Source organism: Onychostoma macrolepis, chromosome 08, assembly GCF_012432095.1.
Source record: "Onychostoma macrolepis isolate SWU-2019 chromosome 08, ASM1243209v1, whole genome shotgun sequence".
Taxonomy (NCBI): domain Eukaryota; kingdom Metazoa; phylum Chordata; class Actinopteri; order Cypriniformes; family Cyprinidae; genus Onychostoma; species Onychostoma macrolepis.
Genome location: NC_081162.1, coordinates 26,506,294 through 26,522,237, shown reverse-complemented (window position 1 = coordinate 26,522,237; position 15,944 = coordinate 26,506,294). Strand labels below are relative to the sequence as shown.

Genomic DNA, 15,944 nt, shown 5'->3' with positions numbered 1-15,944 from the left:
AGGGCTTCATCCGAAGACAGAACAGAGCCACCGACACACTGAGGTGAGTGAGAATGGATGAACATGAGTCCCGTTTTCACACTTCTTTTACATTGTTTGGTCTGAACCAGAACTCAATCCCCTTCCAGTGTTGTTAACAAAACTAAAACTGTTAAAAATCATTTTTGGTACTGAAAATAAATTTAAAGAAAAATTTAAATAGAAATATTTCATGAAAAAATTAAACCTAAACATCTTAAAGGAAAATTAGAAATGCCTTGGCATTTATATCTGAAATATAAAGTTGAAGTTGAAGTACTAACATTGTTCAAACTAAAATAAAAGTAAAAATAAATGAAAGCTATATAGAAAAAATAAAAAGTGACAAATGCACATAACAAAACCTAAAATAAAATTAAAACTGCAAGTATAAAAATAAAAGCTAATTCAAACTATTAATAAATACTATAAAAATAAACATAATGAAATGAAAAAAATAAAATAAAACAACTGTTGCCTTCTTGACACCCGGTCTATTTTCACATTTAAAAACATTACTAAAACTAAAACTGGAACAAAAATAAAGCTAAACAGAAATATACAGTATATAAAGAATAAAATTAATAAAAGTTACAGAAGCACATAGCCAATTAAATTGAAAAACAAATGAAAATGACAAAAACACACAAAATTACTAAAGCCTAACTCAAATTAAAATTGCAAAAAAGTAAGCGCTAATTCAAAATATTAATAAATACTATGAAATATGTAAATAGTACAAAAAAAACACACTGCTGTTTTTTTTTCACAAAACCATTCATGAGAAGACACCAGAAAGGTTCTAATGGTTTTGATGTTTGTTCTAGTGTGAAAATGGCCTGAAGAACAGGTGAAGCACCACAGCACGATGACATGAACGGTGACCTTGTGACCTCGTGAACATGGATACGGGTTCGACGGTGAAGCCGAGCTCACCTCTAAGGCAGGAGGGAGTTACCATAGGGGAGAAGGGGTCTGTATGGAAGCTGAGAAAGGCCACTAGATCAGAAACCACAAGAGCCACACAGTGAACAGCCCTGAGGAGGCAAACTGCAGGCGGGAGAGAGAAGGGAAGCTAAGAGTTAAACACACACACGCACACACACACACACACTCACGCTCACATTCACGGGACACAGAGCGACAGAACCGCTGTCAGAAGCAGAGTTTATCTCTGATGTAATATGAGGAAGACTGAACTGAGAGGAAGAGACGACACGCGTTCATACACTCAACAAAGACTTCAAGTCAACATGAAACTGCACTCACAACCCATTTTACCTTCTTTTCCTTCAAAACTCCAGCTGGAAATCATTTTATCCATCAGGGATCCAACTTTCAAATCTGTCATTATTTGATTATTGCAGTATTCTTTATAATATGAATGTTAACTGACATTTATTTACTATTGATAGTATTTTAGAAAGGCTTTCAAATACAAAAGTCCATTTTTAATGTCATGAGACAATTTTTATCAGGACATTTAAAGACTCTTTAATTGAATATGGGTCAAATGCAAGACTTTTGATTTTATATGCATAGAAAGCATATTAAATCTAAGTAAAGCGTCTACTTTAATATTTCAAATAACTTTTGTGAAAATAAAATGTCAAAATATGGGTGAAATAATAATCACTATTCAGATATATTTATTTAAAAATGAAGCTACTTATTCTGACCTGTACTTATTAAAATATATAAAAGAAAAGGTCGATCATACTAAATTGTATTATATTTTAAATGATTAAAAACAAATGGCTAAAACCTAGTGGTTTGAAGGTTTGGTAAAGACTTAAAATTACATTTGATTAGTATTTAAATGAACTATTGTTACACTGAATGACATTTTAGTGGATGTCTTCAGTAAATCATGGTAAAAAATGTATGATAGTCATTATTTTTTCATTCTAATGTATGAGGAAAAAAACAATTTAAAGCTGTATTAACCTTTTCTTTTTTTTGCTTGAAAACCCCTTTTCATCTTTGACCCATATACAAAATTGTCTTTTTTTTCTAAGCTGCCTGTGCAGCTGATATTGCTATAAATATAAATACAACCAACATGATGTACAATAGTAGCCTAAAACAGTGATATATTTGAGTGACAGTATGTATATTTGAGTGTTGATTAACGTTAACAGTCATCTAAAAAGGAGAATTCGTTTTAGTACGTTTTGATTTTTGAAAATAACAAAACATTTCTTTTGTTAAAATAGTGTGCATTTATGAATTGTGTGCTATAAGATGTCTTAAAGTAAATGAGGTTAGTGTTGACTTCATGTTGACTTTAAACATAAAAGGCAAAAGGAGAGAAAAGCAGACAGAGAGACAGAGGCTGACCGCCACTATTCATTACAGTTACAGCATCATAAAAAGCTCATTTACTGTTCCTCAGGTCAGATGATGAATGTTTCTGGTAAATCTGCCAGCCTTTTCACCATCTTATATTAGCACAATAACCCAGACTGATTCGATTACATCTTCCGTAATGCTTCATGAGATAAATAGTTGATGTATTCCCTTTTAATTTTTTATTTTACCCCATAATTTACATCTTTTACCTTTGCATTTGTTTCTGATATGCATTTTTTTGTACAGTTTTGTAATGTGACTGATCTCAGAGCTGGTTGTTTGAGCAGAAACACTCTAACCAAGTGTGCAGATGCAGACTTGAATACTTGACCAAGCCATTGCAAGCATGCAGTCCTGTTGTACTTGACCTTCTGATCATCATGTCCTTTTTGTTTGACAAAAAGCTATTTTAAATGATGATGTTGCAAGCAACCATCATTGATTACTTTTGACACTTTCCCTTAAAAAACATCAATTCAACATTTCTTAAGAAGATGGCGCCCCAAGTAATATTGAAAATGATCTTCTACTGCAAATTCATAATTTAGAGGAAAATGGATTGAACATGAGTATATTCTTCGCTGTAAAATGTTAGTAATTTTAACAGGGAAAAAAATAAAATAAAATATATATATATATATATATATATATATATACAAATGCTGACAGTAGTCAGTGACGTCATTCTTGTTTTAGTATACTTGATATACTATTATAGTTTTTGTTTATATTTGAATTAGAATTTTTTATATGTTCTGGTTTTATTTTAATTTTATATTGTTAGTATTTTTTGTGTTTTGTCATTTTTATGAGTTTTTTTAAATGTCTTTTTGTTTTCAGTTTAAAATAAAAGAACTAAAATAAAATGTTTTTTATTGTTAACCTTTTTAAATTAAGCTGCATTACCATATTATTTTGTATCATTAATATACAATTATAGTTGTCTATATTTTTCTTTTCTTTTTTCAGTTTATATTTTCATTTTAAACTTTCAGTAATTTTGTTGTGTATTTTTCTCTCTCTTTTTTTTAATATGTCTAGTTTTATTTAAGTTTTTTTATTTTTTATTTAGTTGAAATAAAATAAGTTTAGTGGTCATAATATTTTACTTTACTTAAACCCTTAACATAGACATTAATGTGCACTATCCACACTTAAATTTTTATAATTCATGAATGAAAATATTTTGTAACATGATTTGGATGTACCATTTCCAATGTCTGATTTTAAAATGGGTTTCAAAGGATGAATTTTGAGATTTTAAGTTTTCAACTGATATATGATTTCTAAAGCATGATAGGGGAAAAGGCAACTAAGAAGACTGTAGATTTCTGTAAATATCTATTTAGGAGTCTTAGACCTTTCCAACGATATATAGTTTGTCATGATTAGATTAGGATTTCATTGTAATATAGGTTTATTTTATAAGGTTTTAGTTAATAATAATAACTCTGGTACTTGTGTTATGATGTATGAAATTTCTCTTAATTGGCCAGGCTGTTGAAAGAGTGCACTTTATATGCACATCAGCTTTTTGACGGAGCATTCTCTTTCAGGCTGACCTGACCTGGGGTCCGAGGGGTTTTGTGCGCACTGATGTGTGTGAGTGAAACGAACCTGCCAGGCTTCTAACTGCTGAGACAGGTTGAGTTTCTGCTGTATCGCATCCAACAGCTGACTGTTCAAAGACATGATGTCTATCTTACACTTCGCCAGCTCCATCTCCACAGCTTTCTTCCTGTAACAGGGAAAAGAAGGAGCATCTGAGGTTAAGAATGAGATACGTCAAAAAACTTCAAGACATCTTCTAAAAGACTCTCTCTGTGTCTAATCTAGCTGTACACAATTGCTGAAAATGACCCATTGAGATATTCTCACAAGGAAAATTAGCTCATGAAGATAAGAAAAAAGAAGAAAGCCAACATCTGAGCAATCGATCACATCTGAATGAGTGACAAGCAAGTGTGCTTAATTGTATTGAATGTGCACTTGTAATTAAAATAGTTAACTTTACTTGCAGATAATATAACATTTATGAAATAAAAGGCCATTCAAGTGCACTTAAAAAAGGCAGACTTTGATGACTACATATTTAATTAACACACTTAAGTACAGGTTCAAAAAAGTCACTTGGAAAAAAATGTCAAATTCAAAGTTTTATTTTAAAGTGCATTTATATTTAAATGTTTAAAGAAGTACACTTGTTTGCATACAAAATACTTCTAAAGTACTTGATTATAATTTTAACTGAAGTGTTAATCAGTATTACATTTAAAGTTCATATATTTTTAATTTATTAAATTGCAACTTGTGGAATGTGTAATTACATATATTTAAAAATATATGACATACAAGATTCAATAGAAATTATATTAAACTATATTTTAGTCTACCATAAATGCTTGTCAATCCCAGTACACTTTAACCATATTTTAAAGGCAATAGAAGTATTTATGCAATTACATAAAGTCCTACTTAAGTGGGTCCAAATAACACGCTGAAGTTCAGCTAACTGCATTTAATATCAAACTACAATACATTTTTTTATTTAATTGTAGTTATCATGCAATTAAGTGTCCAAAAACATTACATTCAATTTATTTGAACTTACTATAAGTAAGTAACTTACTTTAAGTATATTGTTTTAAAATCTATTAGCTAAAGTGTGCTTCTTTTTGACAAAGGTGAATTACATGCTGCAGTTAAACTTTTAGCGTCAGAAGTTTTAACCTAAAATATTAAGAAAAACAGCGCTGACTAACTTGAAAACACCACTAATTAGCTTTAAAGGAATAGGTCACCCCAGAAATGAAATTTTGCTGAAAATTTAGTCAGAATCTCGTTCTGACGGCACCCATTCACTGCAGAGGATCGATTGGTGAGCGGTGATGTAATGCAAAATTTCTTCAAATCTCATCTACATCTTGGATGGTGAGTAAATTTTAAATAAATTTTCTTTTTCGAGTGAACTATTCCTTTCAGGTAAAAGGATATATATGTACTGTATGTGTGTCGTACTTGGCAATGGCTTCATCTCTGTCTCGTATAGCGCTCTGTAACTGTTCGTTGGGCTCGTGTACTTCTGCCATCGCTCTTAACCGCTCGTTCTCTTCTCTTGAAGAAGAAACTTCCACCGAGAGCAGCGCCACCTACAGGATCCAGAGCAGAACCACAGGACAGATGAATTAATAAACGAAATCAGGCATTTTTATACAGCAAGTGTTAATGTATGTACATGTACCTGATTATGGAGCTGTAGCACCTCCTCCTGGCTGTTGCGTGTTTTTTCCTGCTCCTGTTCGTACAGTTCTCTAAGCTCTCGCAGCTCCTCGCTCAATTTACGCACCTGCTCCTCCAGAACCTCCTCATCACTGCGCCGTGAACCCTGAATGCATGCAAAACACACGTTGAATAATAATAATAATGTTCGCAGTAAAACTTGCAGATGTGCATATGATTGTTACCGTAGATTCGTTGCCGTCCAGCAGGTTTCGCGTGAGTCTGCGCAGCTCCAGAAGACTAGCGTGCAAACTCCCCGTGGGGACGTCTTTAGCCGACAGCGTCTCTGAAGACTCGTCCATGGACGAGTCTGTGGATAAGGCGGAGTCTGTGATGTCATTTCCTCTCAGCTGGGAGCAGATGGAGCGCACCTGACAGTAAGCCTCCCACAGCTGCAGCCGGAGCTGAAGAAAAGAGAAGAACGTTTGACAAAAAGAACATAAGTGCAAACTAAGTGTAATGTGTTCCAACATTTTATTGCATGTTAGTTGCAATTAAATAAAAATGTATTATAGTTTCAGTTTATAATACATGCATATAGCTGAACTTTAGAGTGACTTTCTGGCCCTCTTAAGTAGTACATCTTTATATAGTATATTTGTATAGTAATTCCATAATTACTTCTATTGTCTTTGAAACTGGTTAAAGTACTGGCAAATGTACTGACAAGCATGATATGCTTATGATAAACTAAAATATACTTTAAAGCCATTTCTATTGAAACTTGCATGTCATGTATTTAAATTAGTGCTGTCAAACAATTAATCGCATCCAAAATAAAAGTTTTTGTTTACATACTATATGTATGTGTACTGTGTTTATTTATTACGTATATATAAATACACACACATACAGTATATATTTTGACAATATTTACATGTATATGCATTTATATATTTATATTATTACATTTGCTATTATATATAAATATTTAATATATAATCATAGCATATTTTTCTTAAATATATACATGCATGCATTTGTATTTATATATACATAATAAATATACACAGTACACACTCATATATTATGTAAACAAACACTTTCATTTTGGATATGATTAATCGTTTGACAGCACTAATTTAAATATATTAATAATTACACAATTGTAATAATGAATTTGCAGTTTAGTACATTTAATATATTAACTTTAAATGCAATATCAAATAAAACACTACAGGTAAAATTATTATCAAGAACTTCACATGTGCATTAGTATGGTTAGTCACATCAAAAGTGTATTTTTGAAAGCTTAATTTCAAAAAAATTAAAACATAATGATTTATAATGACCTTTAAAGTAAAATGTTTAGTCTAAGTTTGCTTAATTGGCCTTCTATTTCATTAATATTTTATTATTTACAAGTACAGTTTTTAAGAAATGTACTTTTACATGTGCACATTCAATACAATTAAGCACACTACTTCTTCACAAGGGTCATTCTGCGCAGTTTGTCCTACACATTCCTCAAATTATGCGGCTTGATCACATTTGCAATTTTAAGAGTAAGCATGTCACAGATTTTCAGTGTGTTTCCATTCGATGCTTTTTCCAGTGTTTTGTGATTGCTGTTTTGAAAGGTCATTTTATAGGCATTTGTTCATGCAAAAAGTAATTTCTAGTCTATAAAAATAACTAGAAAAATGCATCTTCACTATAGACTAGTGTATGCACTCCATGCATTTTTAAAATTTGATCAATTCAGTGACACCTCCAGGACTGGAAATGACAAATGTAAAAATTTCCTGATATTTTCCAAAGTTAGATCCATGTGTCTTCAGTGAAAGGAGACCAATCTTTCTTATTTTGCAAGGTATTTATGTGGATTAAAAGTTAATGTTAAATGTTTTTTTTTTTTTAAGAAAAGTATTAACACATATTTGGCATTGGTTATCCATGTTAAAGTATTTTTAAACATATCCTACTGTTCAAACCACTGAGGTTGGTCAAATTTTGTAATGTTTTTGAAGGAAGTTCTTTATGCTCACTAAAGTTGCATTAATTTGTTCAAAAATACAGTACAAATGATAATATTGTGAAATATTATTACAATTTCAAATAAGTGAATATATTTTAAAATATAATTTATTTCTGTGATGCAAAGCTTGAATTTTCAGCATCGTTACTCCAGTCTTTAGTGTCGCATGATTCTATAGAAATCATTCTAATATACTGATTTGCTATTCAAGAAACATTTCTGATTAGAAATGTTGAAAACAGTTGCGCTGCTGCATATTTCTGTGGAAACTCTGATGCGTTTTATTTTTCAGTATTCTTTGATGAATAGAAAGTTTAAAAGAACAGCAATTACTTGAAAAAGAAATCTTTTGTAACATTATAAATGGCACTTTTAATCAATCCATGTGGTCAAGGATTTCTTATTGAAGAAAAAAAATAAATAAAAATACTACTGACTCCAAACTACTTTTGAACAGCACAAATTATGACAAATCTTGTGTATAATAATCGAATGGAATGAGCGCTCTATAAGAGTTACTCAGTAAGCAAATGTGTCAGTCTCTTCCTGTCTAAGTGTACCTGCTCTCTCTCCTGCTCCAGCTCCTCCTGCTCCATGCTCTGCTCGATCTCACAGAGGAGGCTGTGCGGGTTGGGACTGAAGCCCTGAAAACTGCGTTCCTCCGTCAGCTCCTCCAGACGAGCGCTCAGCTGCCGGTGAGACACGCGCACTTCCTGCAGCTCCAGCTGACTCTGGCGCAGCTGAGACGAACACACGAGAGTCAGAAAACACTCACAACACACCTGAGGGAGCGCACTGGGTACAAAAACAACCCGCTCGACGAGGGATACTTAGTTAGCTCACTCCTGAGAAATAAACAAGTTGAACGCGACTCATCTGTCAGTGTAAACGCAGCTTCGTGCTAAAGGAAGTGTGTGCAGTTACTCATGTCATTGTGTAAATACTCTATTCTCGGCCATTTTTGTCACCTATGATTCATTTATTCCACAACCACAAGTGTCTGATAATAGAAATAAATCAGTGTTTATAATGTTGTCAGAGCTCACTATAAGGCTAAATTCCCTGGAGCACAAAACCAGTCTTAAGTCACTGGGGTATATTTGTAGCAATAGCCAAAAATACATTGTATGGGTCAAAATTATCCATTTTTATTTTATGCCAAAAATCATTAGGATATTAAGTAAAGATCATGTTCCATGAAGATATTTAGTGAATTTCCTACTGTAAATATATCAAAACTTCATTTTTGATCAGTAATATGCATTGCTAAGAACTTTATAACAACTAACAACTTTAAAGGTGATTTTCTCAGTATTTGGATTTTTTTGCACCCTCAGATTCCAGATTTTCAAATAGTTGTATCTCAGCCAAATATTGTCTGATCCTAACAAACCATACATCAATGGAAAGCTTATTTATTCAGCTTTCAGATGCTGTATAAATCTCAATTTCGAAAAATTGACACTTATGACTGGTTTTGTGGTCCAGGGTCACATATGGTATCTGCAGTTTGTTGTTTATGATGAGAGAATTTGCGATAGTGCATCAAAACTCTGATGTTTTTAGCGCTGACTAATCTACATGCCTCTGATTGGCCTTTGCGGTTCTAAGCTCAACAGAAACATGTGTGATTTGTTGTTTTTCTCAGCGCTGCAAATAACAACATGTAAAAATAAATCTGATGCAGCGTGCGCAGAATTAAATGTAATGACGCTCTTCATTTAATTTTAATCGCAATATATTTGGTTTAATTTTTCCCCATTATCTTGAATTTGTGGGGCATTTTTCCCACAACCCCTGTTAATTTCCTACTTGCAATATAATTTTTTTCCGAAGCTGTAACTAAAAAATATCGGAGAATGTGTTATAAGGAAATATTCTTTCTTTGTCTTTCTACTTAAAAAAATAAAAAATCACACTTAATTCAGTGTGTTGCTTGCCATTTCTTTGTTCTTATTTGTGAAATTAGTGATTTCTGAGTGAGAATTTCTATGCCAGATTTTTTCAGTGTAGGAAGTTCTATTCATTTCTTAGAGGTAAATCTCTTTTAATGGAGAAATAAATGACTTGGATACTTTCTAAAGAACAGTATGTTCTGCAAATCTTAAAATGATGGAAAAAAAAATCTGAGAACTGGAGGCCATCCAGCAAAACAGAAATAACAGTGAATCAAAAAATAAACACTGTTTCTCCAACAAAATAATGGACTGCTAATCTCTAATAACACTGAATTAAATGGAGACAGAACAAGAATGACTTCAGTGGAATCTCTATTCTCGCTCAGTTTGGACTTCAGCTTTTATCTGCTGAGTTTTCAATGGTTTCCTTTCATTCAGAATCACAATTTCAGGTACACACTGTTCAGCTGGTTTAATACCTTTTTATAATGTATGAATGGACATATGAATGGATGTACCAGCTAGAATTAACCTCAAAATCAAAAAGCAAAATAAAAAATAATATTTTGCTAAAAGACAAATGAAGCCTATTTTAGGACCATTCGGATTTTTAAAATTATTGCATTATTTCATGTAGTTCGTGTTAATTAAACAAATTTATTTATAAATCATGGTAGCATTGAATTATACTCAATGCTAATTATCCTATGAATTATCCTCAATTTAATAAAAATTAAAACTTTAAAAATTAAAACTAAAAAAAATAATAATAATTTTTTTAATATCTGGCTGAATTACAGTAATGAGAATTTGAGGAGAATGTATTTAATTGTCTTGAAAATAATGTCGCAATACAGACGTCTTAACGCTTCTTAAATAGGCTTTATTTAGTTAAAGATAAATTTAATGTCTTGTTTGTTTCTTTTAATGTTCAAGTTCTTAAAGATTTCATAAGATTCACCCAAAGTGAATCAAGATGCACTGCAAACATTTTTGTTTTGTATTTTTCCCATACAGGGAATGTATAATAAATAATCAATCACTCAATCAATTTGGCCATAACATATTTCAAATATATACTGTAAACAGTGTGGCTTAAATGAAATATATTTAGTATAAACCTTCAATACCAAAATATATTCCAAAATGTGTTTCAAGGGACAAGAAAATACATTTCCAATCATTGAGTAAATTAAAAAAGAAAATATCTATCTATCTATCTATCTATAAATAGCTCAAAATATATAGGTAATATAAGTAAAACTTACTGACAATATATTTCGGCTATTATTTTTAAAAATATATAAAAATGTGTTTTTGGGCTGATGCAGTAAAAATATGTTAACAATATAAAGCAGGGTACATTTTGAGAGGCAATGTATATTAAGACTTGTATCTGTTTTTTTCCCTTCATGTTTGAAGCATAAATCTTTTAGGTTATTTATGACATGAACAGTTTTTCTGACAGTACAGTTTTGCTTCCCATGGTTTTTGCTTATCAAGATATTTACTGAAAAACAAGACAAAAGCACTAATTGATAAAATGTTTCCATTTGTTTTGCCGCTCACCTGTAGGTCCTTCTCGTGACACTGCTTCTCCAGCACCAGCGTTCGCTCTCTCAGGTCGTCCACCGTGTGCTGCAGCTGCTCGTTCTCCTCCAGCATGGCGTTCACACGTCGCTCCAGTTCCTGCTTACGTTCTGACAACATCTTTATCTGCACAACCAGAGCGGGGGGAAAGAACATAAGGTTACTGCCATCAGCATTATACAGCTTTAGTCTCTGATTCAGAACAAAACATCTGCAAACGTTACAAATGAAATGAATGAATCACAATATATCTGAACCTTTATCAGGTTTTTAATAAAAACTCGTGTGGTTTAGTGGCTTAGTTTAATATCTCCTGTAGTTGTAGGAATGCGGCGTTGCCAGGCATCGGTAGGGAGTCACTAACACCTCCATAGTCAGGAATGTGCTCTTGATAACGGGAATATTTCAAAACAACCCCTAGAAAATGCTATTGCTCAGAGGTTGCCCTTTCACAGTTTAGAAAATCTGATGAGTTCTCAGTTGTTTTCTTTAACAATCATGCATTTTATTTAGCACACGTTTTAAAGGAGTAGTTCTCCCAAAAATGTATTCACTCTCAGGCCATCCAAGAGTCCATCACATACTCACTAATAGATCCTCTGCAGTGAATGGGTGCCGTCAGAATGAGAGCTGATAAAAACATCAGAATAATCCACACCACTGCAGTCCATCAGTTAGCGTCTTGAGAAGTGAAACACTGTGTGTTTGTAAGAAGCAGATCTAACATGAGAACTTTAAACCTATCTTTTTCAGCTAAAATAGTCCATAATCCTTAATAAACGCTAACTCCAGTGAAAAAGTCCATCTCGTCTGAATCAGCAGAGAAATATGAACACATCAAGCACCGTTTACAAGTGAAAACAGTCCAAAACAGCTCTAAACAATGAGCTGTGAGTGGATATTGATGTGAGATAAGAACAGGAGATGGACTTTGTTTCTTACAAACACACAGCTTTTGTTTCACAAAATGTTAACTGATGGACCGGAGTGGTGTGGATTATTCTGTTTTTATCAGCTGTTTGGACTCTCATTCTGACGGCACCCATTCACTGCAGAGGATCCATTGCTGAGCAAGTGATTTCTTCAAATCTGATGAAGAAACAAACTCATCTACATCTTGGATGGCCTGAGGCTGAGGACATTTTCCGCAAATTTTCATTTTTGTGTTCAGCATCGTCTCAAAGGCTTCTCTAAAATTTCTTGGAGAAATAAAAGTGAGTTTTTGGTCTTGATTTGTGTGTAGCCCATGAAACAAACATGAGCAGAAGTTTTAGTGTCTCTCCCTCATGTTTTGACCTAGATCTGCTAATCTAGTTCACCAGCACTGAGGGATTCTCTGTGATTAACCGTATGCTGCACCTTCCTTCAGAACCACTGGACGTTCAACGCATATATCTGCTCCTCTTGAAATTTTCATTTTAAAACAGCTGATCTAGACAGCGACGCTGGTATATTTATGTCCCGGTCGGCTCAGGGCGTCATGGATTGGAATAGACTCCCGTTTCTCTCTGTCTGGCACTGACTGCAGTTTCGGGAACACCCAGACATTGCAGCATTTGCTCTTAAAATAGAACAGAAGTTTTCCCCGCTCAATTACAGCTCTAGTATACATTCCACATGGGAGTCTTGCTACTAAAGCGTCTTTACATCTACATCTAGCTGCTAGTTTTCTCCCATTCATTCTTCTGTCAGAGACCTGTCTCTGCTTCTTTATACAGTATGTGGTCAGTTGGAAGGTTGGATATTAACATTGGCTTGAGGCAAAAACGCCACCATAATGAACATAAATGCCCTCCAATGATAGATTCTTGGGCAAAAATTGCTCCTGCACTATTAAACTAAATCGATTATGACTGTTGCAGTTAAATAATATGTGAAAAAGGATCTGCTCATGTTGCATCCAGTTTTATTATAGTTAACTAAAACTAAAACTTCAAAAAAAAACTGCACTGAAAAAAATGTAACTTAAAATAAATAATCATCAACTGAAATAAAAATCTAAATTTATATATATATATATATATATATATATATATATATATACAGTGGGTACGGAAAGTATTCAGACCCCCTTAAATTTTTCACTCTTTGTTATATTGCAGCCATTTGCTAAAATCATTTAAGTTCATTTTTTTCCTCATTAATGTACACACAGCACCCCATATTGACAGAAAAACACAGAATTGTTGACATTTTTGCAGATTTATTAAAAAAGAAAAACTGAAATATCACATGGTCCTAAGTATTCAGACCCTTTGCTGTGACACTCATATATTTAACTCAGGTGCTGTCCATTTCTTCTGATCATCCTTGAGATGGTTCTACACCTTCATTTGAGTCCAGCTGTGTTTGATTATACTGATTGGACTTGATTAGGAAAGCCTAATCAAGTCTATATAAGACCTTACAGCTCACAGTGCATGTCAGAGCAAATGAGAATCATGAGGTCAAAGGAACTGCCTGAAGAGCTCAGAGACAGGATTGTGGCAAGGCACAGATCTGGCCAAGGTTACAAAAAAATTTCTGCTGCACTTAAGGTTCCTGAGAGAACAGTGGCCTCCATAATCCTTAAATGGAAGACGTTTGGGACGACCAGAACCCTTCCTAGAGCAGAGCTATCGGGGGAGAAGAGCCTTGGTGAGAGAGGTAAAGAAGAACCCAAAGATCACTGTGGCTGAGCTCCAGAGATGCAGTCGGGAGATGGGAGAAAGTTGTAGAAAGTCAACCATCACTGCAGCCCTCCACCAGTCGGGGCTTTATGGCAGAGTGGCCCGACGGAAGCCTCTCCTCAGTGCAAGACACATGAAAGCCCACATGGAGTTTGCTAAAAAACACCTGAATAAGATTCTCTTGTCTGATGAGACCAAGATAGAACTTTTTGGCCTGAATTCTAAGCGGTATGTGTGGAGAAAACCAGGCACTGCTCATCACCTGTCCAATACAGTCCCAACAGTGAAGCATGGTGGTGGCAGCATCATGCTGTGGGGGTGTTTTTCAGCTGCAGGGACAGGACGACTGGTTGCAATCGAGGGAAAGATGAATGCGGCCAAGTACAGGGACCTCAGACTGGGCCAAAGGTTTACCTTCCAACAAGACAATGACCCTAAGCACACAGCTAAAATAACGAAGGAGTGGCTTCACAACAACTCCGTGACTGTTCTTGAATGGCCCAGCCAGAGCCCTGACTTAAACCCAATCGAGCATCTCGGGAGAGACCTAAAATGGCCTGCCATCAACGGTTTACCATCCAACCTGACAGAACTGGAGAGGATCTGCAAGGAGGAATGGCAGAGGATCCCCAAATCCAGGTGTGAAAAACTTGTTGCATCTTTCCCAAAAAGACTCATGGCTGTATTAGATCAAAAGGGTGCTTCTACTAAATACTGAGCAAAGGGTCTGAATACTTAGGACCATGTGATATTTCAGTTTTTCTTTTTAATAAATCTGCAAAATGTCAACAATTCTGTGTTTTTCTGTCAATATGGGGTGCTGTGTGTACATTAATGAGGAAAAAAATGAAAATGATTTTAGCAAATGGCTGCAATATAACAAAGAGTGAAAAATTTAAGGGGTCTGAATACTTTCCATACCCACTGTATATATATATATATATATATATATATATATATATTTCAGCTAGTTGCCAACATTTAATTTAATTTTAATTTAGTTTAACTTAATATAACTAAAAATAAAAAATAAAACTTGAATACATATATAGTTAATTATAATTAAATAATTAATTATTTTAAAATAATTATTAGAATTATTAATTTATATGGACATATATAAAATAAACAAAAATGTATATAAATAACAAAAACAACAAAATTACTCAAATTAAATTAAAACAAAAACAACTTAAAACTGAAATATTAATTTTGGACATATATAAAATAAACAAAAACGACTAAAAATGACAAAAACACAACAAGATTACTAAAATTAACTTAAATTAAAATGTAATATTGCACACCAACCATTTAACTGTATTGATTATACTTTATGTAGGCTATTTCGTAATCTCATATCTTTATGCAGTTGTTGTGCGAATACAATTCTAACACTTTTAAGCAGCATTAAACAGTCTGTGTAAATAAACAAAAATACCATGTCAGGTGCAGCTTTTGTTCCACCTTCAGAATGTAAAGATGACTTTTGTTGATGTTTATACATTTTACTGGTAACACTATAGTATTCCGGATTAACTGACTGAATTTAAATATCTGTCATAAAAGACAACACAGATGCATTTAATAGGATATTTATAAAAATTGGCCTCATGAAGGTAAAAATGCCCCTTAATGGAAGTTAATTTCTGACTGTGGTCTGTAGTGAAGGAGGGAGAGTTGAAGTGATCCTGTAAATCAGCTCATCTCTGTATCAACCACTAATCATCTGACTAATTACCCTCCGTCTGTGAGCAAAGCCTGATACTGTAACCTCCAGAGACTCGTCTCAGTACCGCGTGGTTCTCTTTATTCTGACTTCTGAATATCTTCTGTGGCAGCGCCATGATTCAGTGACGTATCAGATGATATTATCATGGTACTTTTATATGCAGTGGGGTCCAAATATTTGGGACACTGACATTTTTTAAATAAATGGAGAATTTTTAATAATAAAAGTATATTTCACGTTTATAATTTAATATTTAATAATACATTTTTAAATAATAATATTTTTTTGAATATATATAATTTCAGTTAAGTGAGAAAAAGTATAATAGTTTTAGCTATAGTGTCACATTCTATAATCATATTCCAGTGCTCTGTAATGAGATTAGGTGTCGCAACATGCGAGAACAGTGGATTTCTCCTTCAGTCACA

At 33.4% G+C, this 15,944-nt stretch overlaps 1 protein-coding gene across 3 annotated transcripts in view; it reads right to left on the bottom strand.

Annotated features, from left to right (window-relative positions):
- The window catches only part of bicdl1 (BICD family like cargo adaptor 1), a 42,337-nt gene that overhangs the window by 8,557 nt on the left and 17,836 nt on the right, over positions 1-15,944 (bottom strand). The window contains exons 4-10 of one of the 3 annotated variants that reach the window (XR_009272477.1): positions 11,095-11,241; positions 8,188-8,367; positions 5,835-6,053; positions 5,612-5,755; positions 5,389-5,519; positions 3,988-4,108; positions 955-1,068 (exon numbers count right to left, since the gene is read on the bottom strand). Coding sequence is in view for 2 of the 3 variants with exons in the window: in XM_058784712.1 (XP_058640695.1) it covers positions 1,018-1,068; positions 3,988-4,108; positions 5,389-5,519; positions 5,612-5,755; positions 5,835-6,053; positions 8,188-8,367; positions 11,095-11,241 (993 nt within the window). In the remaining variant the exon portion in view is untranslated. Of the gene's footprint in view, positions 1-698; positions 1,069-3,987; positions 4,109-5,388; positions 5,520-5,611; positions 5,756-5,834; positions 6,054-8,187; positions 8,368-11,094; positions 11,242-15,944 lie in introns of those variants that run through there. The other 2 variants (XM_058784712.1, XM_058784711.1) reach the window with 2 other exon arrangements.